General features: G+C 39.6%; 3 protein-coding genes across 3 annotated transcripts; 2 read left to right on the forward strand and 1 right to left on the reverse strand.

Moving 5' to 3' along the window:
• Positions 1–3,678: 3,678 nt before the first annotated feature.
• On the reverse strand, positions 3,679–4,914 carry LOC104453692 (uncharacterized protein At4g22758). Its single transcript, XM_010068301.3, has 2 exons — positions 4,322–4,914; positions 3,679–4,011 (listed from the first exon to the last, which is right to left on the reverse strand). The coding sequence occupies exons 1-2, from the start codon at positions 4,566–4,568 to the stop codon at positions 3,836–3,838; spliced, it is 423 nt and encodes a 140-aa protein (XP_010066603.2). The 5' UTR covers positions 4,569–4,914; the 3' UTR covers positions 3,679–3,835.
• Positions 4,915–13,860: 8,946 nt separating this feature from the next.
• Positions 13,861–16,648, forward strand: LOC104453694 (protein C2-DOMAIN ABA-RELATED 7-like). Its single transcript, XM_010068302.3, has 3 exons — positions 13,861–14,156; positions 15,889–15,984; positions 16,149–16,648. Exons 1-3 carry the CDS (start codon positions 14,046–14,048, stop codon positions 16,437–16,439), a joined length of 498 nt encoding a protein of 165 aa, XP_010066604.1. The 5' UTR covers positions 13,861–14,045; the 3' UTR covers positions 16,440–16,648.
• A 1,120-nt stretch (positions 16,649–17,768) lies between these two features.
• Positions 17,769–20,002, forward strand: LOC104453695 (protein C2-DOMAIN ABA-RELATED 7-like). Its single transcript, XM_010068303.3, has 3 exons — positions 17,769–18,290; positions 18,831–18,926; positions 19,503–20,002. Exons 1-3 carry the CDS (start codon positions 17,835–17,837, stop codon positions 19,794–19,796), a joined length of 846 nt encoding a protein of 281 aa, XP_010066605.2. The 5' UTR covers positions 17,769–17,834; the 3' UTR covers positions 19,797–20,002.
• The last annotated feature ends 6,748 nt before the right edge of the window (positions 20,003–26,750 follow it).

Raw genomic sequence — 26,750 nt, forward strand, 5'->3', positions numbered from 1 at the left:
AATTTGTGAAGGAGTGAAATGCAAGTGGGAACTCAGGCACGAGATTCCGATATGAAAGTTACTCGCATATTGTGATGTGAAAAATTGATCGTCGGCACACCTCATTTCTACGTACATAAATACACTTGTATGGCTCTTCAAACACTTAAGATAGATTTTATCTTTTATACACGAACAATAGTATCTATTTATAAGTGTCTTCGGAGCGCTTATAAGTAACACGTTCATTGATTTTCAAAATTACACAATAGACAAGAAAATGAATATCCTGGAAGTTATTGACTTTTTATATATGATTATTGAGTGCTTCGAGGAGAAAATTATCCAAAAAATCATAAATCTATTATATGAAGAACAATTTAGTTCTAAAACAATTTAGGATTAAATCTGTAAATGTCAAAAGGTCTAGGACTAAATTGGTATAATTGAAAAGTTTATGATTGAATTGATATCCGTATAATAAGTATAAGACTTTTTGAACAATTATTTTGTGCTTTGAGAGTACCCGTTATCAAAATTTCGCTCGAAACTAATGATAAAATTGATAGATCTTTCAATGCAACGTGTCCTTGCATTAGTAGATACCTAATTTCTTTGCTTCTTCCGTGGGTCAGCGCTCGAATCTGCTGTTCATTAATCTTAGCATCATTAAGATCGTTAGTGCTTCTGGTGTTCTCTTCTTTTCTCCGGTCTTTTCTCCGGTCTTTTCTCCTTCACTTTTCGCCCCAAGCACGCCACAACATGAGATAGCAAAGCCCCGTACGAAAGGAGTTGAGATTGGTTCCTTTTCGAACAAGTGATATCATTTGTTAAATTAATCTTGCCATTGATGCTTCATCATCAAGCAAAGCAATTTTTTTTTGGGTTTTTTTTATTGGCTAATCACTTTTAGAGCAAGTTAATAATTAAGCGAGGTCAAACCCCAAATGTACTCAACGAACCTTTTCTTTTTATTGTAACCAGAAATATGTCGTGCCCAGACTCGAAGGGAATCGGACGTTAAAGAGTACAAACGCAACGATTTCATTTGTAGGGCATCCGCATTATCACGTACTAGTGTACATATATGCTTTGCTAAGTAGGCAAGAATTATTACTTCCAATCGAACAAAAAGTGTAAGGGAATTATTGAGGTGCATGCATTAGGCAAATATTCAATAGTACCATGTCACAGCGTTTATGTGGTATGAAATGTTTAATATTATCATCTTAGGTGCATAATTTGTTAACTTAAACCTTTAGGTGAATGTTGAGTCAACTATATTTTTGTTGATGGGAATGGATTGGACTTGGGTCCTCTCTTGGCAGTCTCTTTAAATGAAGGTGTCGGGTTTCGGTAGGAAATAATCTTGCAATGCCCACCTTTGTTCATATGGGTTGCCCAAATATGGAGAAAGACCAGGTCCCGATACTCATCAACAAATTTAATATCATAAACTTTGCGATTTCTCGTAAACTACAAGCAAAAAACACTAGCAATATCACCAGCAAGTTAAAAGACAATAACAAAGGAAATTCAAGATGAACTTTGGATGGTTTTAGCAGAGAATATAGATATGAATTTCGAAGCTGCCGATACACCCTCATAGAAATAGGAGACCGGTTAAGTAATCGCCCAAGGCTATCGAGTTTCACTTATTAATGATTTACAAGGTACTCTTTGCTTTTTATATATTGAGGTGTGATAAGGGTGTTCTGGTCGTAAGAAGAGTAGAAATCAAATTTGACGGGCGGCTATATATAACGTAATGAACAGCATAGAGGTTTATTAATGAATATACGTGAACATCACGGGCCCCAAAGACGAATGATAAAGTAATGTCATTTCACTAGCTTCTTCGTAATTTGCGGCGGTTGAGGATACGGACGAAATGTCAACTTGAGAAAGTGGAGATCTCTCATCCTTTTGGGCCCATAACTCAAGTGATGCTGGACTCATGAATATCCCCGGAGCAAATTCGAGCTTTTCTCTCGTCCTCCTATGTGGCCCTCTCACCAGTTTCTGAAATCGCAAGGCCCATTTACAATGTTGAGATCAGTGTTCGGCAATGTCGACACCGATCCGCATGATGCAAAGCGACTAAGCGCTCGAGTCCATTCGAACGGAGTCGCCGGAACTTCGTGAGGACAAGAGAAGAAAGCGTTCGATCGGTTTGGAAACTTCATGTCGACCTGAAGATCAGCGGTCTATGCACTCATACTGGCGGGGCGGTTTTACATGCGCTTAGAGTTAGAGATTGCACATACGCCACAACCATATGATTGTGCTTCAAAGAGTAATTTCTTTAACTGCAGTGTTAGAACTTAGAAGGTGGCTGCTTCTATATCTCCACAACGATTACCCTCAAGCAGATTTGCTTTGGCCAGTAACATCCGGCGTGTAGGTTGCTGGTTTTTGTGGTAACGGAGAAATAAGGGTACTTTTCATGCTAGTGTTACAGCTGCGAGCTTTCTGATGATTACTGTTGGGAATTATGTGCACGATATATTGTCCAGGCGAGGCTAGTTGAGACGCTAATATCCGGTGGTAATTCGAGGGAACGAGATGCCTTGGTTGGATTTAGGGGTGAGCATCGGTCCAGGGTTGACCCTGGACCGGCCCAACCCTGCCAGTCCGGTCTAGTTCCTAGGGAGACTGGGTCGGTCTTTGGTTCTAAGATTCCTGAATCAGCATTGTGCGAGTTGATTTTCGATCTTGGGAGTTCAGGATTGGTTCAATCTAGACCAACCCTGACTATATATATATAATTTATATAATATTATTTATAATTTTGTTATATAAAGAAAACTTTAAAATAAACGGCGTCAACAACATTAAACAACTATTTAGTGAGTAATTCAATTAATTTTACATTATTATTTAATAACTTAGATTTTTAATGTCTTTTACGGCGTCAATAGTCATAATTTGTGAATGAGAAAAATATTTTTGTGAGGAATCCTCATTGCGTCCAAAATAACATAAACAGCTCATTATGGCATTCTTCTCTAGTACTCATTCTCTTTGTCTTATTTGTTTACTTAGTCTTCAATTTGCCAAAATCAAGATAAACAATTTCTCGCTAGCCACTCAACACTCGCCTCGCTCGCTTTGAGTCACTCGTGTTGCTTGCCGCTCGATGTTTGCTTGGCTTGCTCCTCGCTCGACACTTGATGCTCACTCTGTTTGATGCTCACCCCACTCGACCCTCATCGGTTGCCTTTCTTAGATGACTTTGCTCTTCATCGAATCCATTAGGTCGGTCCGGTTCTCAATCGCTTTTCAAGGAGTATTAAAAATGAAAAAAAAATTATCGGTTGGTCCCGGGTTGACCCTGGAGCCGAACCGAACCCAGAACCAGACCGAACCCACTGGGTTGATCTGGTCCTCAGTCCCAAGCTCAATAGGGTCGGTCCTTGGTCCCAAAAATTGAGGACCAATACTGTGCGGGTTGGTCCTAGAGTTAGGGGGTGGACCGGTCTAACCTGGATCATGCTCACCTCTAGTTGGATTGACGACTCCACCAATGAACTATGCAAAGCTCGAAACGGATGGGGTGGCCTTTAGAGGCAACCCGGGCTTAGTGGCTGCTGGTGGACTCATTTGCCACGAAGTTGGCGAGAGGCAGAACTAAGGGGAATTCCCTTGGCCCTCGAATTGGCTATTTCATTAGGCTTCGACAAAATACAGATATGAGACTTGATCCTCGCACTTTTGGACTGAGTTTCTATAATAGCATAACGAATATGTACACAACTGCAAATCGAAAGCACAAATTCAGGAAATAAATGTGAATTTATGGACAGAAACTGCAAATTTATGGACACGCAGAGCTGAAAATATTGTCATTTGGTGACTAATGCGAAGGAATCTTGAGATTGAGGGACTTATTAATCCACGCCTTCCAGCCACTCCCCTTCCGACCGATTGCCGAGGGCGGGCTTCCCTCATCCGCCTCCTCCGCCTTCTGCTTCTTCCACAGGAGAAAATTTCGAGCCCCCTGCGATCCGATTGTCTCCCATGGACTCAGAGCTGTATCAAAGAGTAAAAAGCGACGATCCTTTAAGCTTTGTCCACTCTTGTAAAGAGAAAAAAAGTAGATTTTAATTTCTAAAGTATAGTGTCGATTATTCGAGACATGAAAAAACCATAGAAATCTTTCATTTGGTTACTGATACACTTGTTAGCAAAATTCTAACTAAAAGGAGCAGAAATTTTGGTCATTTCTATGGGATTTTACCTGAAGTTCATCGGCCGAAAGCACGTTCAAATAAAGCAAAAAGAAAGGACGGTGAACGTTCTGCATCAAAGATGGGGTTGGAAAAAGCTGTATGCGTTTTACCGTCTGATTCGGCGTTGGCACAGTAGAGCAGGAAGTCGCCGGGGTCGGACCCGAGAATCGGGAGGCGACCCTGGCGAGCATAGGTTCGCAAGGCCGTGTCGATGACTGAGCTCACCAGCTCATCCTCGCTCACCACGAACCGGATCGGCCCAGGGCTCCCCATCACGTTGATGCTGATCAGCAGCCTGCTCACGTTACCCTTCGCGCCCTGGCTCTTCTTCTGCTTGTTGCTGTTATGGATCAGCATTCTCTCCCTCTCCCTCTCCACTCAACCAAAACAAAGAAAGAAGAAACGTTTCTCTTCTTGCCTCCGAAAGCCTATACGGATTAATATGTTAGAATTCAAGGGTCGAGGTCGAGGCAACGATAGTACCAGCCTCGCCTGCAGGAGCCAAAAGCGAAAACGAGTGAGCTTCCCTTCCGGTGAAGATCGCGGAGGGAAAGCATCAAACTCCGATGTTCAACGTCGGTCGAGATTCCCAGCATTCACAACACCTCCTTGATCTCGCCGTTGATTTAGAGGGCGTTGGGTGTACGATACCGCCTAGAGATTGAAAGAGAAGGAAGGAGTAAAGGAAGAGTCACTGCGAATCTTCAGGTCTGGTGAATGGCTGGTTTCTTATGGGGCGATGGTATATAAGGAGGGGGTTAACCCATATCAAAATTTTGTTTATTCCAGTACCTCAACTTTTCAAGTTTGACTTCACGAGTCATTCCATAAATAAATTGTTATGTGATGTGATTTTCCTAAGGTTTGTCACTCACTTAGCAAAACTTCAAGCACGGTTGGTGATAAAGTTCGATTACGGAATAATTGTCCAAAGAGTTTTAAAATTTTTATATGACGATCAATTTGATTATAATTTTTTCAATTTTTACTAATTTAGTCCTAAATGTCTTGATGATTTATCAATATTAGGGGTGAGTATGGTTCGGGTTGGGCCAGTCCACTCTCTAACCCTAGGACCAACCTGCACAATGCTGATCCTCAATTTTTGGGACTGAGGACTAACCCTATTGAGCTTGGGACCAAGGACCGGATCGATCTAATGGGTTTAGTCTGGTTATAAGGTTAAATCGGGATCAGTCGATAATTTTTTATTTCATTTTTTGTACTCCTTAAAAAAATGATTGAGGATCGGATTGATCAAAGGGGTTTGGTCCGGTTTCAAGGTCAACTCAGGACCAACCAATAATTTTTTATTTCATTTTTTGTACTCCTTGAAAAGACAACCGGGGATCGTACTAACCTAATGGGTTCGATGATGAGCGAGGTCAACTAAGAAATACAAGCGATGAGGGTCAAGTGAGGTGAGCATCGAACATAATGAGCATTGAATGTTGAGTGGAGAGCAACAAGCCAAGCGAGCATCGAGTGGCAAGCGGCACGAGTGACCTAAAGCGAGTGAGGCGAGTGTCCAATGACGAGCGAAGAAATTGTTTCTTTTGATTTTGGAAAATTGAAGACTAAGGGCCTGTTTGTTTTTACTTCTTTTTTATGTTTAAAAACAGTTTTTTTGTTCCCCGGGAACAAAAAGGAATAAAACGCGTTTGTTTGCGTTTTTGTTCCAAATCTATTTTTTTTGTTCCTAGAAACACATTTGGAATAGAAACAAGAAACAAAAAAAAAAATTTTATTTCTTGTTTCGAACAAAATTTAGGAACACTTTTTCTCTCTCTTCCATTTTCTTCTCTCTTTTTTCTTTCTTTTTTCTTTGGCCAGTTGCCGGCCTCGGCCATGGTCGGCGATCGGCTGTCGAGGGCCGGCGACCTCGCTGGAGCATCGCCGGCCCCTGGCGAGGCTCGGCCTTGCGCCGGCCGGGTGAGCTCGATCTTGCCTACATCTAGCGAGGCCGCCTTGCCCGGCTACGGCGAGGCCTCGCCGTGGTGGGCGAGGCTGCCGCCCTCGTCGGCGATCGGCCATGGCCTAGGCCCCTGATCGGCCAAAAGAAGAAAAAAAGAAAAAGGAAAAAGGAAAAAGAAAAAGAAAAAGAAAAAAAAGGAAAAATAAATAAGAAAAAAAGGAAAAATAAATAAGAAAAATAAGAAAGAAAAAAATAGAAAAAATAAAATAAAAATATTAAAAAATTAAAAGAAATAAAAAATTATACAAATTTATCAAACATGTTTCTATTCTTTTTATATTTCTCGAATGCAGTTACCAAACACGCGTTTTTTGTTCAAAAATTATTTCCTAAAGCGAAATACTTTTTTTTTTTTTTTATTTCTGTTAAAAAAATAATTTTTATATAAAATGTTATCAAACGCACCCTAAGAGGACAAATAAGACATAATAGAAAGAATATTAGAGGAAAATGCCATAAGGTGCCTTTTTGGACGCCGCAAATACTCTTCACAAAACATTTTCCTCCTTCGTAAATTATGACTATTGATCTTGTAAAAGATATTATTAAAAATCTAAGTTATTAAAGAACAATGTAAAATTATTTGAACTCATCACTAAAGAGCTGTTTAATGTTGTTGACGCCGTGTATTTTAAGGTTTTCTTTATATAAAAAATATTATATATATATGTATATATATAAATATGTAGTTAGGGTTGGTCCGGGTTGGACTGATCCGGAACTCTTAGGACCGATGATCGATCCGCACAGTGCTGGTCCATGAATTCCAGGACCAAGGACCGACCCAATCCTCTTGGGAGTTGGATCAGGATTGGTAGGGTTGGGTTGGTCCAAGGTCAGTCCAGGGTTGACCTTGGACCGATGCTCACCCCTAATCAATGTAGTTGTTTTAGCTAATCTTGGTTGGAAATCACTGATGTGAACGTCCATTGTCTCATGTAGCATGGTCAGTGGTGACATGGGCTACCATGTCAAAAGGACTATATTGGAAAATCATTACTAGGTTTAGGATTGAGTTAGTAAAATTGAATTGACCACTATATAATAAGTTTATCACTTTTTGAATAATTATTGCGTTTGTTTACTTGGAAAAAACGGTGCTATCTCCATTTAGTTGTTGGGGAAGAGGAGGGAGAAAAAAAGCGAATATTGATGATTTTAAACATTTAATATGTCTGCTAAGGTAGCATCTTCTTGAGAGGCCACATTGAATGCCAATGCGGTCAGTTAATGGTCATTTAATGGTGTGACCTTACATTGATAAGTATTTGAAAATTGAGGTACTTTGATTAAATCAAAAGAAAAGTTTAGGTGCTCAAACTGTAAGACGGATAAAAATATAGGTGCTTGTGATGTCAATATCTCTTCACATAGAGAGATGGATATGGGATATAACTTTCTTAGATTTTTTGTGAATGTTGTCTTTACATGAGGAGAGAGCATTTTTATCCAAGGCTTACACGATTTATAAAGTGTGATCAATCAATCACCGCTCACCATGCATTCCACTCAATTTAAAATTCTACATGTGTCAAACTTATTATTATTATTATTATTTTATATACAAGCAACTTTGAAATAAAATTATTCCTTGGTCAAGGGAACGAACGTAGTTGCCAAAAAATTGAACATTAAAAAAATACATATTCGCCTGTTATTCCTTCTTTGGTTGCATCAAATTAAGGGTGTGTTTGTTTTGCGAAAACAATTTCGGAAAACGTTTTGTTATTTTTCCAAATGTTCGGTTCATTTAGAAAAATGAGTCGACGGAAGATGTTTTCCTAGTCAGCGAAAAATATTTTCCTTCCAAAACTTAAATTTAGGAAAATAATTTTCCCTTTGAAAGAATTGGTCCTTGCTTAATAAAAATTTATTATTAAAAATAATTTCTAATTAAAAATTTTGAATTTGTTATTATTATATCTTTTCTTTTCTTTTCGTTTTTCTTGTTTTTTCTTTTTTTTCTTTGCCTATGAACGTAAACCCTAACTCCTCCGCCCCTCTCTCCTTCTCCTTCGCCCCCTCCCTTTCGTTTTGACTTACTCTTGTAACTGGAAATCATGTCCATTTTCAGAAAAAAATAAATAAAAAAGATGTGTATGAATTCAGGTTTCTTTTTCATTTTGCAAGTTCAAATTCTAGATTTACTAAAGTGATTGAGAAAAATCCATTTATTAAGTAATATGGACTCAACAAATTAATTTGGAAGTAAGAGGCACGCTATTGTCAATTGTTAGGTTAAATGTCATTTAATCATTTTTCAAATGCGATCCAACTACCAGAAAATACTTTCAGTCACATATCACAAAATAAAGGAAAACTAACCATTTTCTTGAAAAATGGTTTCTCGGAAAATATTTTCCAAAAACGTTATGTTTTTTGTGAAACAAACATACCTTAAAATTAATTGAAGGAGACTTTGTCCTTTACTTGCACGAGATCTGGAGCCAGTTATTTTCATGGGAATTTATGGTGGAATTCACAAAACGTTAACAGCCCCATGCCGGAAACTGTAGCCTTGTAACGTCGGCTTCTCCGAGGATGGTAAAAGCGTCCGGCATGAGCCGTCGCGATCGGCCTGCCCGGTTAGAGCAGACATACCCGCCATGGAAAAGGATCGTTTTGGAAGTGGTGCAAATGAATCGAGCTCTTCTGTCCTAAAGGAGTGCATTTATGGGTACCAATTATGCCTCTCGACAATGATGCGTGGAGCAATTAAACAAGCTTATCATGTCGGGTTTTTCTTTTGAAAATTCAAATTGCAATGTCCGTCCAGAATCATTTTCATGCAGCGATATCGTGATTGACTCCTTACACTGCACCAATCCTTTGATTGATGAATAAGATACCCTTTTCGCACTCAAAAGGTTAGGCAATGTTAGTGAAATTGAGGGTGCGTTCGTTTACGTGGAAAATGTCAATGATAAGGAAAATGTTTTTCGCGGAAGTATTTTCCAAGAATACGGTTTATTTTTCTTTGTTTGGTGATGTATAATTGAAAATGTTTTCTGCGTTTGGATCCCATTAAAAATAATTTCACACTTCATCACAAGAAAAAAAAAAATGAATTTTCTTTCCCAACCGGCTTACAAGGCGTGAGCTCCGGTTATCGCCCAGGCGGCGAGCTCGCCATCCGGCCACTAGAGGCCGCGAGCTCGCCCAATCTGCAAGGCTTGGAGCCTCATTGCTGGAGGTCACAAGCTCACCCGATCTAGCGAAACTTGAGGCTCATCGGCCTCAGGCAAGCTCAAGCCTTGTTGTTAAAGGCCATGAGATTGCTCGATTTGGTGAGACCAGAGCTCACTGGCTGTCTTTGTGGTCGATGACTGGTGAAGAAGAAGCAAAAAGAAAAAGGAAGAAAAGAAAAAAAGAAAAATAAGCAAATTCAAATTTTTTATTTATTTTAAAATGTTTTCCAAATTTTGATTTTTTTTTAAAAATAAAAAATTCAAATTCAAATTTTTAAAATATAATTTTATAAGAATAATTGTTTGTAAACCAAGCATCAAATCTAAGTTTTGGTAGATTCGAAAACGTTTTCCGATCCTTTCAAAGGGGAAATCATTTTCTTGAATTTAAGCTTCACTAGGAAAACGTTTTTTGGCGTGACTAGGAAAACGTTTTCCGTCGACTCATTTTCCTTACGACTCAAACGCTGGCGGAAAATGGGAAAACATTTTCCCTGAAAATGTATTCCGTGAAACAAACGCACCCTGGCTCCGTTCGTTTCGCGGAAAATATCACAATGTTCCGAAAACATTTTCTGGAAGTCATTTTCCAGAAAATGACTCTATTTTCCGGTGTTGAAAATCTAAAATTTGATATTTTCCACCGTTCGTTAGCTCATTTAATTGTTTGGGAAAAATTATCAAAATTGAATTTTAATATTTTTAATTGACCAAAAAATTTATTTTATTTTTTAAATGATTTTTTTAATTATTTATATTTTTAAAAATCGAAATTTTTATTATTTATTATTTATTTTCATTCCTCCTTCCTCCTTCCTCCTCATTCTTCCTCCTTCCTCCGCCGTCGCCTCCTTCCTCCTCCTTCTTCCTCCTCCTTCCGCCGCCGCCACCTCCACCTCCTTCTTGCTCGATGATGGCCGGGCCGCCTAGCGGCCGACCAAGACCCGGTGGTCGATCCGGCGAGCTCGAGGCTCGGCCGATCTCACCCGAGCTCGCCGGATCGCGGCGACCTCAGCTCGCCCGGATCGGGAGCCCGAGCTCTGCCGCTAGATCCGGCGAGCCGCGAGCTCCACCGCCAGATCCGGCAAGCTCGAGGCTTGGCCGATCTCACCCGAGCTCGTCGGATCTGGCGACAGAGCTCGAGCTCGCTTGGATCGGGAGCCCGAACTCTGTCGCTAGATCCGGCGAGCCACGAGCTCATTGCCCGGATCTCGACGAGCTCACGGCTCGCTAGAGCTTGGCGAAAAATGACAACTTGGCAAGAAAAATCCAACGCACCGCATGACGAGCGGCCTGGATGGCGGGCTCCTCGCGAGCCTCCCGACGCTGCCGCGGTGCTCCCTCTTGAGCTGGATCCTCCCGAGCGGCTTCGAGCTGCCGGGGAAGCGGAGCACGGCGGCGGTGGCGGCGCTCGGCCGGAGCAGGCGGGTAGGAGCGGCCGGGGAGGGCGGAGGCTGATTCCGGAGAAGGACGTCGTCAAGCCATTGCAGCAGGGAGAGCGAGAGAGAGAGGCCAGGAAAATGATTTCCTCTTTTCAAAAGAGGAAATCATTTTCCACAATGTCAAGAGAGGATTTTCCATTGACCGGAAAATGTTTTCCTTGACCGTGTATTTTCCGTCCACCCGAACACCGGAAATTTCGAAAATATTTTCCTGGAAGTTGTTTTCCGCGAAATGAACGGAGCATAATTAGGGTTATGTTTTCCCTAAAGATAACGTTGTTATTTACGCATAACGTTGGAGGACCCAAATGCAATGGTCCCTGGGTCAATATCGGACTGTAAAATGGAGGCATGGAAGACATCATAAAACTGTCAGGAGCCAAGGCAGGGGGTGTGTTGGGGACCCAAGGGAACAAAAACAAAGAAACCTTCGACCAAACTGATCAGTTTTTTTGGTGATTAATATTCAAACATGAATCTAACTCGTATTCTCCATTGATTTAACTTTAAAAACAATATTGGATATTTTCATTTAGTTTAGGAACTAAATTAAATTTGCATAAAAAATACACAGATTATTTTGAACAAATTAAGAGTTTAGGGATCACATTGCATATTGAACTAAAATTCACAAACTATTTTGAATAAATTAAAAGTTTAAGAATCGCATTATACATTTGACTAAAGTTCAACAACCATTTAAGTCATTGTTCCCTATTATATTCGTTTTCATACACTTTCCACATGGTTGCTGCAAGGTCAATGGCAAGGCCTCGCTCGCACACTTCCAAGCACCATCTATGTTGGCCTCTCGCCTCCCTGACAATATATGACCTAACTTTACATTAAATGAGGTCCTTTTTCCAAATTAATAACAAAATATGGTGCATCCAAAAGCGGAGACCATATTCCCAAAGGGGCGACAATAATTTCGATCTCTTCAAGTGGGCAGAGAGAAATCCACACGAGAGATTGGCAAGTGATTGGTCTTTCGAGCCAGACGTTAGCAGCATCATTCAACACGAATCAAATCTTTAAGTCGTGTTCTTCTGTTGTGTCTTAGTTTTTAAGCTATGATTGTTCTTCTCGCGCCCGCCCTCCATTATTGAGATGCCCTCGACTTTGAAATGATTCCGCAAGGACCCAATGCCGGCCTTGGGTATTCTGGACAGTGCATCCACCCTTCATCTGCCCTTTACGAGTTCCTCCTTTTGACTTTTGCCAGGAGGGAGGAGATAGTTTCACGTTGGAGAATATGAGGGTGTCGGGAACTCTTGATCGAGCATGGATTGCGAGCCGCCTAAGGTCGATCTGCGGTATCGGCATTAGATCCCTCTCGGCTGGACCCAACTAGTCATTGGTACCCTGGAAGCCGAACCCTGGTCTCTAGGATCCATATTCCTATCATCGACTTCCAGAGATTCCTAATCGGGTCCCTTGCGCCGCTTCATCAAGGAAAACATTGTAGTAGCTAGGTACTCGGGTCCCTGTGGCAAACCTCTAAATCCTCAACAGTAAGCTCTAGACACAGTCTCTAGAGTTGAGTTGTTTGCCTTGCAAATATTATCTCATTGATACATGTCACGTTATAAAGAGATAACTATTCTAAAACATCTTTTTTTGGGTCACGGACTAGTTATCTATTTAAATAGTCACCATTTACTATAGAGTTGTTGCGTGAGAAGATTCAGTTGCATAATTAACTGCATATGCACACGTCTTCCATCCATGGACGAATGTGTAAATTATATTTTTACACTGGACATGGAGGTAATAAATAATTGGGAGTCATTTCCTCTCATGAAAACAATTTCAAACGAAACGGATTCAATCTAACTATGTTATTTTAAAGAGAATTACTGAAAAAAGCTAAGACTAATTGGTTTAAAACCTTGGATTGGGCTGTGCATGTGGTGAGGGAAGCATCTCAATGGGCTCTCTTGTCTTGATTGGGCTTTAAAGATCAACTGAAAATCCATCAAATGAGTGCGGGCCCACATCCCAAATCCAGTCTCCACTTTAACAATTACTTATGTGAACCTTGTCATCAGACCCACATAATTAATGTTTGAGATAGATTTGATCCATATGATTTATAGGCCATATAAGATCTTTTTGTGTTTTACAAATTTTCGGTACTTGAAAACTATATCTCGACACCCCAGCGGGGGTGCTCATGTACTTTTTCTCTAGTGTTAAGTTTTACATGGTATTTAACCCTTGCATTTAATTAGGAAATTGTCAAATCTGGTACATGTTGTGTAATCTAATTTTGGTTGCTTTGTGAAAATGCCAATGCATCTTACGCAAGTTCCAATGAATTGTGATTCCAATGAGTTCGCTTTGAGATTGATATACAGCTCTCCAGTAGCATATGTTTCTCGTAGGCCAATTATTGTCGTGAAGGGAGGAGATATCAATGGAAGTGATTGATAGTTCTGCTGATGCACTTGATTAAGTTCCCTATAAGTTTGCTTTGATACAAATTTACCGTTCAGCTCTCCAGTAACCTTTTGTTTTTGTATTTTCGGACCATTGTCTACAGTGGAGCTGTGGGAAGATCGAGATGATTAATGACTATGCCAATGCATCTGCTGTATGTTCATCATAAAATTAGCTTCAACATCCGTGGTGGTTCACTATCAACCTAAGCTTTTTGCGGGCCACTATGGCTTCCATTTTCTCGACATCCATCAATATTCTCTTCGATCGAGAACCACATAAGTTTTTTTTCATTTACAACGTAAAATCCGTACTAATGTGGATAGCTCCATCATAACTATTTTCATTATATAATAAATGCAGCTGTAGGTAGGTGTTACCTCATAGCAGCATGTCAAAGTATGCATGTGAACGAGAGCAGCTTTTCCATCAACGGAGCCTTTTGTACAGAGGCACGTATGCAGCACAAGATTTTCCGGGGTGATTCGCGGGACCACGTTGGGTTGAGTTCCCACCTCGGGCTAGCTTTCCCAGCCAAATGGGACGCGCGAAAGTTCACGAGGTTGCACGTTTTTCACATGGTTGAAGGAGCACTGTCCACCATTTTTTAATCTCAATTTCTACTCAAGATAGAAAAAGCAGAGAGAGAGAGAGAGAGAGAGAGAGGCAGAGAGTCAAGATAAATAAGAAGACAAAGATTGGTGTCCTCTGTAGCACGTGATCTCCCTCTCTCCGTCGCATCGCCGCTGGTGTGCGTTAGGTGTCTGCAAGAAGAAGAAGAAGAAGAATGGAGAAGATAACGGGGCTTCTCAAAATTCGGGTTAAGCGAGGCATCGACCTCGTCGTCCGCGACATCCTTACAAGCGATCCTTACGTTGTCATCTCCATGGCTGATCAGGTCACACCTACCTCTTTCTCTCTCTCTCTCTCTCTCTCTCTCTCTCAATCTTGATGGGGACTCGCGGCGGTGATTGGCAAGATACTCAGGTTGAGGCTCGTCGCGAGTTTGAACCCCAGGCATGAGAGATCTGAAAAACCCTAGATTTAGCAAAACAGTTCGCAGATCACGATCAACAGGGGGTTGACTAGAGGTTGACCGGTGGTTGACTAGAGGTTGACTAGAGGTCATGAGGTTGAATTACCTTCGATTGGCAACTATGTGTAAATAGCCACTTGATAAGAGTGTTGACTTTGAATACGTGTTTGGTTCTTTCTAATTGGCACTAGTTTCTTATTTAGGCCTCAGGATTATGATAAAGGTTTCATCATTCACCTAACTTAAACATTATTTACCCGATCGTTTGATATTTTTTTTTCAAGAAAATTATCCAAAAATTGTACACATATTGCATTTGGGCCCATTTAATTATAAAGCTTTCAATCATAAAAACATCTAACGATTTAACAATTTTATCTTTAAATCTTTCGATATTTGTTAATTATATTATTTTGACTAATTTTGATTAGATATCGTTGACATGACAGTCTTATCAACGCTAATTGTCTTCTCGTTGACGTTGATGTTGATAATTTTTTTTTTTTTTTATAAAATTTTCTGATTTTTTTTTCCTGATCCTAAGCTAGTGAGGGCTTTGGGCCATCACCTAGATCCATTATCCAGGCGAGGGTGTCACCAACTAGGAGTTGAAAATCAAGGAAAAGAAAAAAAAAAGATGGAAAAAAAGTAAAAATTTATAAATTTGTCTAGGGTCAATTCTATACGTGCCTTTTAAGACGATCGGCATTAATTAGACCATTTTGTTAATAATTTTCAGTTAAAATTGACTAAAAGGATTAGTTTGGTAAATTGTCAAAAGATTAAGAAATAAATTGACACAATTAAAATGTTTATGACTAAATTTGGCAAATTGTCTGAGATTTATAACTAAATTGGCTAAATTTAAGAATTTAGGACTAAATGATACAAATGCAACATGTTTAGGACATTTTTTATTTTTTATTTTTATTTTTTTGTAAAATTTTCTGATTTTTTTTTCCTGATCCTGAGCTAGTGAGGGCATTGGGCCATCACCTGGATCCATCATCTAGGCGAGGGTGTCACCAACTAGGAGTTGAAAATTAAGGAAAAGAAAAAAAAGATGGAAAAAAATAAAAAGTTTATAAATTTGTCTATGTCAATTCTATACGTGCCATTTAAGATGATTGGCGTTAATTAGACCATTTTGTTAATAATTTTCAGCTAAAATTGACTAGAAGGATTAGTTTGGTAAATCATCAAAAGATTAAGAAATAAATTGACACAATTAAAATGTTTATGATTAAGTTTGGCAAATTATCAAGGGTTTATGACTAAATTGGTAAAATTTAAAGATTTAGGATTAAATGATACAAAGGCAACATGTTTAGGACATTTTTGATTTTTTTTTTTTTGATTTTTTTTTTTTTTTGGCTGTTGTAAGGTTTCATTAATTATTATATGAATGGTTTATATAGGGCTTTGTTAGCGTAATAGTTTTTAGAATATTGTGAGAATAATAGTTTATTGTGAGCCACCGATTCTTAAAGAATTGGGTCTGATAGTATTTTATAATTATTTGTAGTCCATAATAGATTCTCACTGTACATTAAAGATTGTCACGAAATCATTTTTCATTTATATATGGATGCAGAAATGTCAGACACGGGTGGTGAAAAACAATTGCAACCCAGAATGGAACGATGAGCTGACTCTTTCCATAACAGGCCCCAGTGTTCCAATCAATCTAGTGAGTGCTCCTTCCTTCAACATTTATCATCAATTACGGTCTGCTCTTTTCTCAATTTTGCAAATAACCACGTTAAGTAGTCTTCAATTCGTGTTCTAGATCGTCCAATTATTTTGTGTTCGACGTGCTTGGTAATATCATATCGAACCATGCTTTTTCCGCAGGCTGTTTACGACAAGGACACCCTCACCGCGGACGACAAAATGGGAGAGGCCAAGATCGACGTCCAGCCTTACTTGGATGTCATAAAGAAGCGGCTGGAGAACCTCCCGACCCCCACCATTATCGCCCGAATCCAGCCTTCCGGGGACAACTGCCTGGCCGAGGAGAGCTCGATCGTGTGGAAAGACGGCAAGATCTACCAGGACATGGTGCTCGGGTTGCGTAATGTCAAGCGCGGCAAGGTGGAGATCCAGCTGGAGTGGGTCCATGTCGCCGACAGCGCACGCCGGTGAGTCGGGTCTCCAGTGGCAAAACCTCAAATTGTCAACCGTCACCATTGGGTCAAATCCTTAGACTCGAGTTGTTCTGCTTTATAAATAATGTCTCATTAGTAGATGCTGAATTGCAAGAAATGTTATCTTGTGAGTGATCTTTTGACGAGCTAGTACTCAATTGAAAGACTACCTGCTTTTGTGTTTGTGAAAACATGTTTACACGGTCACCGTTTGATATACAACGTCAATGACCCGTTCGATTGCATTATTAACTTCAAACACCCACATCCTTCGTTTGGCGACGATCCGTGAAGCTAATGATAATTTGAAATCATTTCCTCTCATGGAAAAGAATCTCATTCAAACAAAAACGGAGCTCACCCTAAGATGATTGGTTTCAAAAACCTTGGATTATCATCGATGATTACGTTGTCAGATGGGTGCTACTGTCCGTATATAATCATGCACGCTACTCACGACACAAATGGAACCCGATGAACCCGTGTTTCACGAGAGAGAGAGAGAGAGATGGCCCCGCTACAGAAGACGAAGACTTGACTCTGGTGGCAGTGGAGGAAAAGAAGACTTGACAGAGGAGGCAGGCAAGGCCTGGGTGGTGGGGGCGGTTGTCATTGCGATGACGAATGCTTGTGGCATCACCAAACGTGTCGAGAGGAGAGAGGCTGTGGGGGAGAAAGACTTGGGGTTTCCTTACATATTAAATGACTTACAAGATGGAGACATTATTTGTTCTACCAAACCAGTAGTACCCATACAACGATGCATTTAAATCATTTTCTTGTGATGGCTTGACATTTTTGTAAATATATAATCAACAAGTACCATTCGTAAAATTTGCATCTAGAAGTATACATATAAGACTTTAATTTGCATGGTGTTGATTATTCTGCAAAGTATGCTTTCGTATGTTGTGCACCCATATTTCTCTAATTAGAATCTGTACCATGAGCATTCTTCCAACAAAAGAGATAATTAGTCGTAGTGACTTTTAACGTTATGAATCAGCAATTATTGAATATTTTATTATTTTGGTAATTTCTCTTTCTATTAAATACATTCGTGAAAGATTTTTACTGTTTTCTCTAAATATTACATTTAGGTCATTAATTATAATATAAAATTTCCATCCAGGGGAATAGGCTCAATAATGACGGTCGCTGCTAGATGTAAGCCCGTAACAAAGATGCTAAGATGGATATACTTTTGCAAAGAACAGTAAAAAGAAAAGGGCCACGCGCGTCCAGATATTCACCTTTCCATAAATAACCGAGTCTGCGTTGTATTCAATTCACAGCACGAGATTCCCTTTCCGTGCGTCTGAGTGGTGCGTCCCTCGACGCACAGCACGGTGGAACGAGAAAAGAAGAGAAACGGAAGCATGCTCTTCTGTCGATGAGTCCTTTCTCTTCTCGTGCTGAGGCACGTTTCCACCACAAAAAAATTGTTACTGGTGACTCACGTGCGGGTTCACGACCCTTGCACGTGTCTCGCTCCGTCGAAAACGCCACATTCGCTTGTCATCTTGTCCTTAGAAGAGCACCGTCCACTAATTTTCATCTCAATATCCCCTCCGTAGCAGGAAAAAAAAAAAAAAAAAAAAAAACAGAAGGTAAAATAGTGGAGAACGAGAAGAGACGGGGAATCAAGATAGACGAGAAGCCATCTCTCTCTCTCTTTCCCCTCTATTGTGGGTGTGTTTTAGGTGTCTGTCTCTGCAAGAAGACGAAGAAGAAAGAGATGGAGAACGTGAAGGGGCTCCTCAAAATCCGGGTGAAGCGGGGCATCAACCTCGTCGTCCGTGACTCCCTTAGCAGCGATCCGTACGTCGTCGTCTCCATGGCTGATCAGGTCACCCTCCCTCTCTCTCTCTCTCTCCGTTGAAATTTCTTGGTTAGTGCTGATCGTACCCGATTTAGTGTTCTCCGTTCTTGCGCAATTTCCGTCTTCCTGATGAGAATTGATTTCATCTTGTTATCAAGGCACGATTCAGATCCCTCCATGATGAAGATCTTGTCGTCATGTGATAGATCATTTGCCTAATTGTGCAAGTTGGCTTGAACGGATTCTATAAGTGGTGCCTTCCTGATCAATCCGATTTTTTTCTCCTTTGAATTCATAGTTTAAAGGGGTAACGCGGATTTTTCTTTTGAAGTGCGAATATGTAAATAAATATATGCCTTTGAATACGTCTTCGTTTCTTTCTAATTGGCAGTAAGTTCCTTACTTAGGCTTGAGGATTAGGATCAAGTTCTTACTCGTTCACCTAAAACATCATTTAGCGGATGATTTTATCATTTTGCGTGGTAAGAGGCTTCATAATTTAGTATATTACTACATAATGCGTACCGTTTTGCTGACGCCACCTGGACGGTGTGTATGTATTTGCAGAAATTGAAGACTCGGGTGGTGAAAAACAATTGCAATCCAGAATGGAACGATGAGCTGACTCTTTCCATAACAGACCCCAGCATTCCAATCTGTCTAGTCAGTGTTTCTTCCTTCGAGTTCATCATCCTTTGTGTTGATTTCGGGAATGACCTTGTTAAGTTGTGTTTATGGATCGTCCATTCAATTTTGCGTTTGACTCTGCTTGGAGACCCAGTTCTCTGATACTAGTATTAAGTGGTATCAAGTGGTTTTGGATCTCTCTCACTTCAAAAATTAGTTCAAAGGGTGAGACTTTCCCTTATACTTATGAACTGACCATCAACTCTTCCACAATTGATGTGGAATAAACCTTAATGGACCCTTTCGAGATGAACCCGAATCAGATGATGCACAGAATTAGCCAAACATTTGAGATGATTCATTGGTTTGTTCAAGAGTTTCATTCATTCTCATTCTGTGTGTCTACTATGTTTAAAACGATCACTCTGGGATGATTTTTCAGAAAGATTGTGTGTTGAATTGCTCTTGCACCGAATTTTTAGGTGTCAAATGTTGGAATTTTCATATGTAAACTATAATGGACATCGCTTTTGGGGACTGAAGACGTTTAGAGTCACATAATGAGCCTGCACTAGAGTAGTAATAGTCCTATCGAACCATGGTCTTTCGCAGACTGTTTACGACAAGGACACGTTCACCGTGGATGACAAAATGGGAGAGGCCAAGATCGACATCAAGCCGTACTTAGATGCTATAGAGATGCGCCTGCAGAATCTGCCGACCCCCACCACGATCGCCAGAGTCCAGCCTTCAAAGACCAACTGCCTGGCGGACGAGAGCTGCATCGTGTGGAAAGATGGCAAGATCTACCAGGACATGATGCTCCGGCTGGCTAATGTCGAGACTGGCGAGGTGGAGGTCCAGCTGGAGTGGATCGACCTTTCTGGCGGCTCTCGACATATGTGAGTTCTTCGAGGGATTGCAAGCGAAGACAGCGCATGTTGTCATTGTCTATGGAATAAGATTTACATGTGGGTCGTCGTCCTTCTGTTGCTGTAATGACCTGCCTTGGAATCTAAATTACTGAGTTCAGCAGACGAATCAAAGGATTGATTTGTCCTCTCGTCGTGTGATGATTTCGGTGGAATGAATACGCTTTTGCTTGCAGATTTCAGATATGATAAAGTGAAACATGGATCCTTCACTACATGACTGGGCAGGGACAAAGTCGATAGATTTTGCAGGAGAAAAGCGTGCATCATGCCAAAAAGAAAAAAAAAAAAAGCCAGAAAGAAATTCTAAGGTGCGAAATTTTTTTTTGACTAGAACTCACTCAATCACCAAGCTTAATGCACTGGCTGATAACAAATTCAACTTGCTTCTAGCATCCGATCCCTACGTGAAATTGAGTCGAAATAATAGATTGAGCTAAGCCCATCATGAGGGCTCTTTCGAGCCTTATATTGGACTTGGCTACATTAGAGGCATGTTTTGCTACGCTTTAGCTCAACTTGGGTCTGAGAGAGAGAGAGAGAGAGAGAGAGAGAGAGAGAGAGAGAGTTGTAACACTTATCTTGGTGTGAAAAGTTTTATATAAATCCACTATATAGAAATTGAGATGAGAAAAGGTCTTCAACTAAATATAACGTTGAGATCTTGCACACGCAGGAATGAAACTAGGATTCTTTTTTCGCTTTCTTTGTTGGGTTGGTAGTTTTATTACTTGTGAAAATTCTAAAACTGATGTTCATTGATTGATTGGTAGTTTTTCATTTTTGCTACAAACTACAATTCGGCCATTTGCACTACTACCTATAGCTAACAAAGGCTACAACAAAAGCAAACACATTTAGGCAGCACCAAGATTTCAGCAACATATATTTATGAGCAATTAATTAGCAAATACATTATTTCGATAGCCATTACTTCTCAAACATCGATAATTCTGCAGCTTGTCGCTCCACTTTCTAACGGGGGCAATGACCTATGTTTTCGACCTTTATAGTTAGTGGCCTACTGTGATCTACGGCTCTACAATAACAATATCATGTCTATCATCCTTCTCTATGGCCATATAGTTTACCTAACCAAATTGCGTTCGAAATTATCAAATTCTTTACTTGGGTAGTTACCTGGTATCCAGGTTGCCGTGATTAGTTTTAGTCGTGGCCCTCTTAATGACAAAAATTGAACTTCATTCATCAACACTCATGTCTCAGAACTTAGTAATTTCGTTTTGCTTTTACTGTCGGCAACTGTCTAGTGGTCTTGTCGATTGTCTATCTCCCAATACTTAGTGAATTGTATCCCTCCTAGTTCGAGATCAACAGTTAGGAATTCGGGCATTTTTTTGTGTTAACAACGTCACAAAATAATTTGCAAAGGATATTTAACGTTTAAATAGATCGGTCGCGAATTTAATAATCTTTAGACAAAAGCTCTAGCCTTTTATCCCTACATCACTGGTTTTTAACTTTCTAGGATTATTGAGACATTGTAATTCTTTCTTAATATTATCGAAAGCTACACAAATAACATGATATGTTTTTGTACATGTTTAATTTGTAGTTATATATTATAAGGAGTAATTACATATTATTACTTCTCAATCTCAAATATTCACATCAAATCATTCAAGCGATGGTTAGTCACTTAAAATTATTAAGTACAATAATATATAACTCATATAAATGAAATCACTTGCACACATAAAAATCATGAAATTCACATCATCATGGTTAGGCTACATCATAGCCCTAACAAAAGAAAATTAGAACATAGAAGAGGAAGAAATAAAAATGTAAATCAAACCCAGCATTTTGAATAAAAGAACAAGAATTCTGTCACCTCTTTTATCTTTTCTTCAAAATACTTGAAAAAATCTCAAAACAATGAAAATCGATCTTAAAAAACCTAACTATCCCTTCAAGCTCTCAGTGTTCTCCTCTTTATAAGATACATCCAGGACCCTTATCCCCAAGCAATTGCTTATTTTTCACATAAAATTAGGGAGTAAATAAGAGAATCTTTGATTTGATATCTATCTCCCAACACTTGCAGATGAAATTAAGAAACAAAATTAAGGATTCCATGATTTGATATCCATTTTTCAATGCTTTTTGATTTGAATTCTTGATTTTTGTCATTCTTTTCCTTATATTCTTCATATCTCATTATTCTACATAAACAAAGAAATTCGAATAATTAGAAAAAAATACAAATATTTTCTCATAGATATTGCATTATTTATTGCATAAAATAGGTAAAATAACTCTATTTTTATAGAGTTATCACTCTCACTAACTTAGGTTTCTCATTTCTCTCTCTTGTTCAATTGGATGAAAATTTAGGGTTCCGACGGCCTAATTAGGGTGTGGAAGTCAAAATTAGAGCTTGACTTGGAGGGAAAAATGGTTCTTAGTACTAGTCTACTAGTAGGAATCATGAAACAGTAACGAGGACCTCACTTTGTTTATTTTATACGGGTGCTACTATGGGGACTGAATGGGGAGTGAATTGAAAATCAGGGCGCATAAGGAAAAGTTAAGGCTTGGCTCTTAGGGAAAATGAGTTCTTGGTATTGGAGTAGTAATCTAAAATAGTGGTGGGGACCTCACTTTGTTTAATCAATTAAGGTGCTTGAGGGAATCGAATGAGGACTGAATTGAATAAATCGGCTTCCTTTATTTCTTTCCACAAAAAGGCAACAACATAGTGAATTACTTAATGAATTAATTGCACTGGTAGGGACCTCTATATGAAGTTATTGATGATTTTTCTATGTTGTCCCAAAAGCTAGTGATTTTTTTTCTCCTTGGGTATAGCATCGGCATGGAGGAAAATGTTGTAGTTGTCATTGCTTGCTATAGTAGGAAGTTTGTTATTAGTATCGAGGAGTGAGAATATGCCGGTGAAAATGAAGGTACTATTTACGTTGATATTAGGAAGTCATTATATATCATGAGGGATTTAATGTATTATTACGATGTAAAATGCAAAAATTACATTATTTTGTTTCTAGGAAGAAATTGAAGGATGGTTCGAGATACTTTAGTGATAACAATCGTATTAAGGATGTCGTTTATTAGTATCTTCATGGCAAGGAAACTAAGTTGTATTTTAAGTATTATAGTGATGATGAGAATGGTGGAGATGATGAGGATGATGGGAACATTGAAATAAGAGAAGTGAGAGATCGTATTCAAGTGAGTAATTAAATTGGGGATGATTCTACATTAGGTGGAGGGCAACATAAGAGGCAAGTAAGGAAGGAGAGGGAGACAAGTCATATAGAGAGAGATTTGCAAATTGGGAGATATCTTGAAGTCTTGATTGAAGATGTAGGTGATGAAGACTTAATTATATTAGAATTGGAAGTTGCTCCATCTAGTGAATCAGAAGATGAAGCTTGACAAATGTGAATTTCCCAAGTGATGAAAAATGATGATAAATTTGCAGAGTCAAGACAAAAGCAAAGGAATTTGTGAGAAAAAAACTTGTAGCTTTTGGAAAAAAGGCATATGTTCGAGCCTATAAATAGGTATGGAAGGAGCTTTGGCTGGAGGTAATGGAGGTGAATATGAAGAAAGTGGAGGCAATGGGACTACTAGTTTGGAGAATGAGCTTGAGGACAATGAAGTACTTGTGTGTATAAGGAAAATGAAGTATCTTTGCTAGGATCCAATTGTTGACAAATCTATTTTATCCGTGGGCATGAAATTTCATGATGTCGAACAATTTAAAGAATGTATCATCAAAAGTTTAATTGTTTAACAAAGGAGTGTCGAATTCATTAAAAATATGAAGGAATTTGTAAGAGTTAAGTGTTTTTTTTTTTTTATACCCAGGGAACCCCGTACAGTCGGTAGTCGGCGAGTAAACCCTAGGGCGACGCTAGCGAAGAACCCACCCACCACCCCGGCGTCGTGCTTAAGATCCCGTGCGTCCCGCGGGATTCGAACTCTTCCGTCCTTGGTAGACGTCATGGAAGCTCTTATCCAGCTAGGCCACCGCAAGTGGTGGTTGTAAGAGTTAAGTGTTCACAATCCAATTATTCATGGAAGATCTACAGCACGCCGAGTAGAAAGGAGTCATTCCAGATTAGGTCCTTCTAGAAGGAACATATTTTTTTCACTATATTTGATAATAAAAGGGTAATATGTGTATGGTTGTCGAAGCACTTCTTCAACATTATCAAGGCAATGCTCGAGGTCAAGAGTCCTCAGTTTTAACAGTTAATCAATGAGTAGGTGGGGGTTAATGTGTCAAGGAATTTTTGCAAGAAAGCTAAGTAGAGGGTGATGAAAATATTGATGCCGTAGAAGAAAGAATATATCAAAATATGAGATTATGCTTGTGAATGCATGTTTCAAAACTCATATAATAAAATATATGTAGAGACTGTAGAGATTGTAGAGATGTCACTTTGACTGCGCGCTTAAGTTTGATAGATTCTATGTTTTCTTTAATACATGCAAACAAGGATTTTTGGCTAGTTGTAGACGAATTGTATGATTGGATGGATGTTTTTTTTTTTAAGGGTTTATGCAAGGGGGAGTTCTTGGCTTATTGTAAGGAGAGAGATGCCAATAATCAAATAATTTCAAAAAATTGGGCAATTGCCAAGATAGAAAACAATGACACTTGGTCTTAGTTCCTAAAAAATTTAATAACCGAGCTTGATATAATGAGGGAGGATGAGCATTCATGAGTGACTAATAGAAGGTAATGCCATTGTCAATTATTTCCATTTTAATATTAATTACTCACATTTTTTTTTGACTTGTATTTGTCGATTTTAAATTTTGCAGGGACTTGTCCTTACATTGGTTGAGTTGATGCCATAAGCTGAGTATAGAATGTGCGCGGGCACATATGTGCAAACTGGGAAAAGAACTATAAATGAGATAAGTTGTAGAAGTGGTTTTAGTATATAACAAAGAGTACCAATATGATTGATTTTAAATTAGCCAAATAGATTTGGCGAGGGTGCCCTCGCTAGATCTGGCGAGAGTGCCTTGGCTAGGCCCTTGTCAGTGGGCGAGGGCCGTCCTCGTTGGCTTCCCTCACTTGACCCAGTCGAGGGCCACCCTCGCTCGATGCCGGCAAGGGCCACCCTCGCTCGATGCCGGCAAGGGCCACCCTCGCTTGAGTCCGGCTTCTCTTCACTATGGCCGGTGGAGGGAAGAGAGAAGAAGAAAAAAGGAAGAAAAAATAAAAAGAAAAGGAAAAGGAAAAGGAAAAACAGAAAAAATAAGATGAAAATGCCATTGTAGGGTAAATGTGTTATAATTAGCAAAGTTTGGGGTAAATTTGTCATTTTGGGTAAAATTTGGGGTTTTTAATTGTCTTTTCCCTAATTAAAAATTTGAAAAATTCAGAAAAATTAGAAAAATATTAAAAATCCAGAAAATGCTTAAAATATTTAAAAATAACAAAAAAAATTAAAATTTTGGAAAATTCGAAACAAATATACAAAATTTAGAAAATTCGTGAAATCCCTAAAATCCAAGAAAATTCAATTTTTTTTTTCAATATTTAGAACCATAGAAAATGCTTTAAAATAGTTGTTTTGCGGAGCCTTTGCTTATTGTTGTGGGAAAACTCATTAATGAGAAAATTGTGCTAAAAAATTGAAGAAGCTTTTATGTTGACACCCGAATTTCTATTGATGTATTAAATATCCATTTATTTTTTGCAAAAATATAAAAATTTACAAGAAGGTAAAAAAATTGAAAAAAATGAATGAAATGAAATGAAACATCGGGTCCAGTGGGCCGGAGTGTTCATCCCATCCTTCCAATGAATTTTCGGCCCTTTCAAAAGTTAAGCCCAGCTTCCTATTTCATTTCTTCCTTTAGGCCTACTTTCCCCCCATTTCGTTGAGCCCATCTATTTCAATATTTTCATGGCCCATCACAGAACAAAACAGAAGAAGCGCGGACCCCATTCTCTTCCTTTCTTTCGGGCGTGCTCACGTCTGTGAGCGAGGGGAAATAGGACGTGCGGTGACGCTGCGAGGACGACGGGGAGCGAGAGAGAGGTCCGTGAGGTAACGATGAGTGACGAGAGCTCGCCCAAGCTTCTGGAACCCGCTGAGCTAGATAACGGAAAAGATTCCTGGTTCAAGCGAGGAGTGCATGAGGCGTGAGGTGTGCTCGCGCGAGGAAAAAAACAAGGATAAAGGTGGAGAGGGCCGAGGTGGTTTTGACAGAGAAGGAGAGCGCTCGACGCTCGCTCATGAGGATAGCAGCGTTCGGCTACGGGGGAAAAGGGGTTCTTCAGTGAAGATTTTCTGGGGTTTTCAGCTAGAGAGTTTTCGGCTGAGTGAGCGGAGGGGGCGCTCGAAGCAGGTGAGAGAGGGATAAGGAGCAGGAAGAGTTGTTCGCGGAGGTCACTGGTTCTTGGTCGGCCAGAGGAGCGTTCGGCCAGAAACGGTGGAAAGTCGTCGGCCATTGAAGAACGGGGCTGAAGATGTTGGGAGAGAGAGAGAGAACACAGAGAGAAAGGGAGCCGAAAAAGAATCAGCCACTCTCATTGAGATGATCACCATCGAAGCAACCCAGAAAACCTCGGTGCCACCATCGGCTCGCTGCCGTTCTTCGTCGCTGGTGGCTTCATCGGAGTACCGGACAAATTCGGTTTTGCTCTACTTCGCAATGGGAAGCTTTGAAGCGAAAGTTCCGAGCAAGTTAAATCTTGTGAAGTGTTCATCACCGGAGGATTTTGTTCATCAACAATCGTTGAAGCTTCTGCATTAACGCTCATAGCCTTGGTTTGACACATTAAACCGGTAAAATTCGAATCTGAAACTTGCTTTTAGAATGCATACTGCCTGTTTGATGATCTGCTTAAGTGTACTGTAAAAAACATACTTCGCCTAAACCGATTTTCAAAGCTATATTGATGCGCGATTTCTCT

Source organism: Eucalyptus grandis, chromosome 7 (genome assembly GCF_016545825.1).
Source record: "Eucalyptus grandis isolate ANBG69807.140 chromosome 7, ASM1654582v1, whole genome shotgun sequence".
Lineage (NCBI taxonomy): Eukaryota > Viridiplantae > Streptophyta > Magnoliopsida > Myrtales > Myrtaceae > Eucalyptus > Eucalyptus grandis.

Bases quoted from the DNA above. Each gene is read 5' to 3' on its own strand.
- LOC104453695 (XM_010068303.3), top strand. From the start codon at position 17,835: ATGAGTCCTTTCTCTTCTCGTGCTGAGGCACGTTTCCACCACAAAAAA. The intron at 18,291-18,830 runs GTCACCCTCCCT...ATGTATTTGCAG, and splicing joins TCGTCTCCATGGCTGATCAG to AAATTGAAGACTCGGGTGGT. The intron at 18,927-19,502 runs GTCAGTGTTTCT...GGTCTTTCGCAG, and splicing joins CCAGCATTCCAATCTGTCTA to ACTGTTTACGACAAGGACAC.
- LOC104453692 (XM_010068301.3), bottom strand. From the start codon at position 4,568: ATGCTGATCCATAACAGCAACAAGCAGAAGAAGAGCCAGGGCGCGAAG. The intron at 4,012-4,321 runs GTAAAACGCATA...TCTTTGATACAG, and splicing joins TGCCAACGCCGAATCAGACG to CTCTGAGTCCATGGGAGACA.
- LOC104453694 (XM_010068302.3), top strand. From the start codon at position 14,046: ATGGAGAAGATAACGGGGCTTCTCAAAATTCGGGTTAAGCGAGGCATC. The intron at 14,157-15,888 runs GTCACACCTACC...ATATGGATGCAG, and splicing joins TCATCTCCATGGCTGATCAG to AAATGTCAGACACGGGTGGT. The intron at 15,985-16,148 runs GTGAGTGCTCCT...CTTTTTCCGCAG, and splicing joins CCAGTGTTCCAATCAATCTA to GCTGTTTACGACAAGGACAC.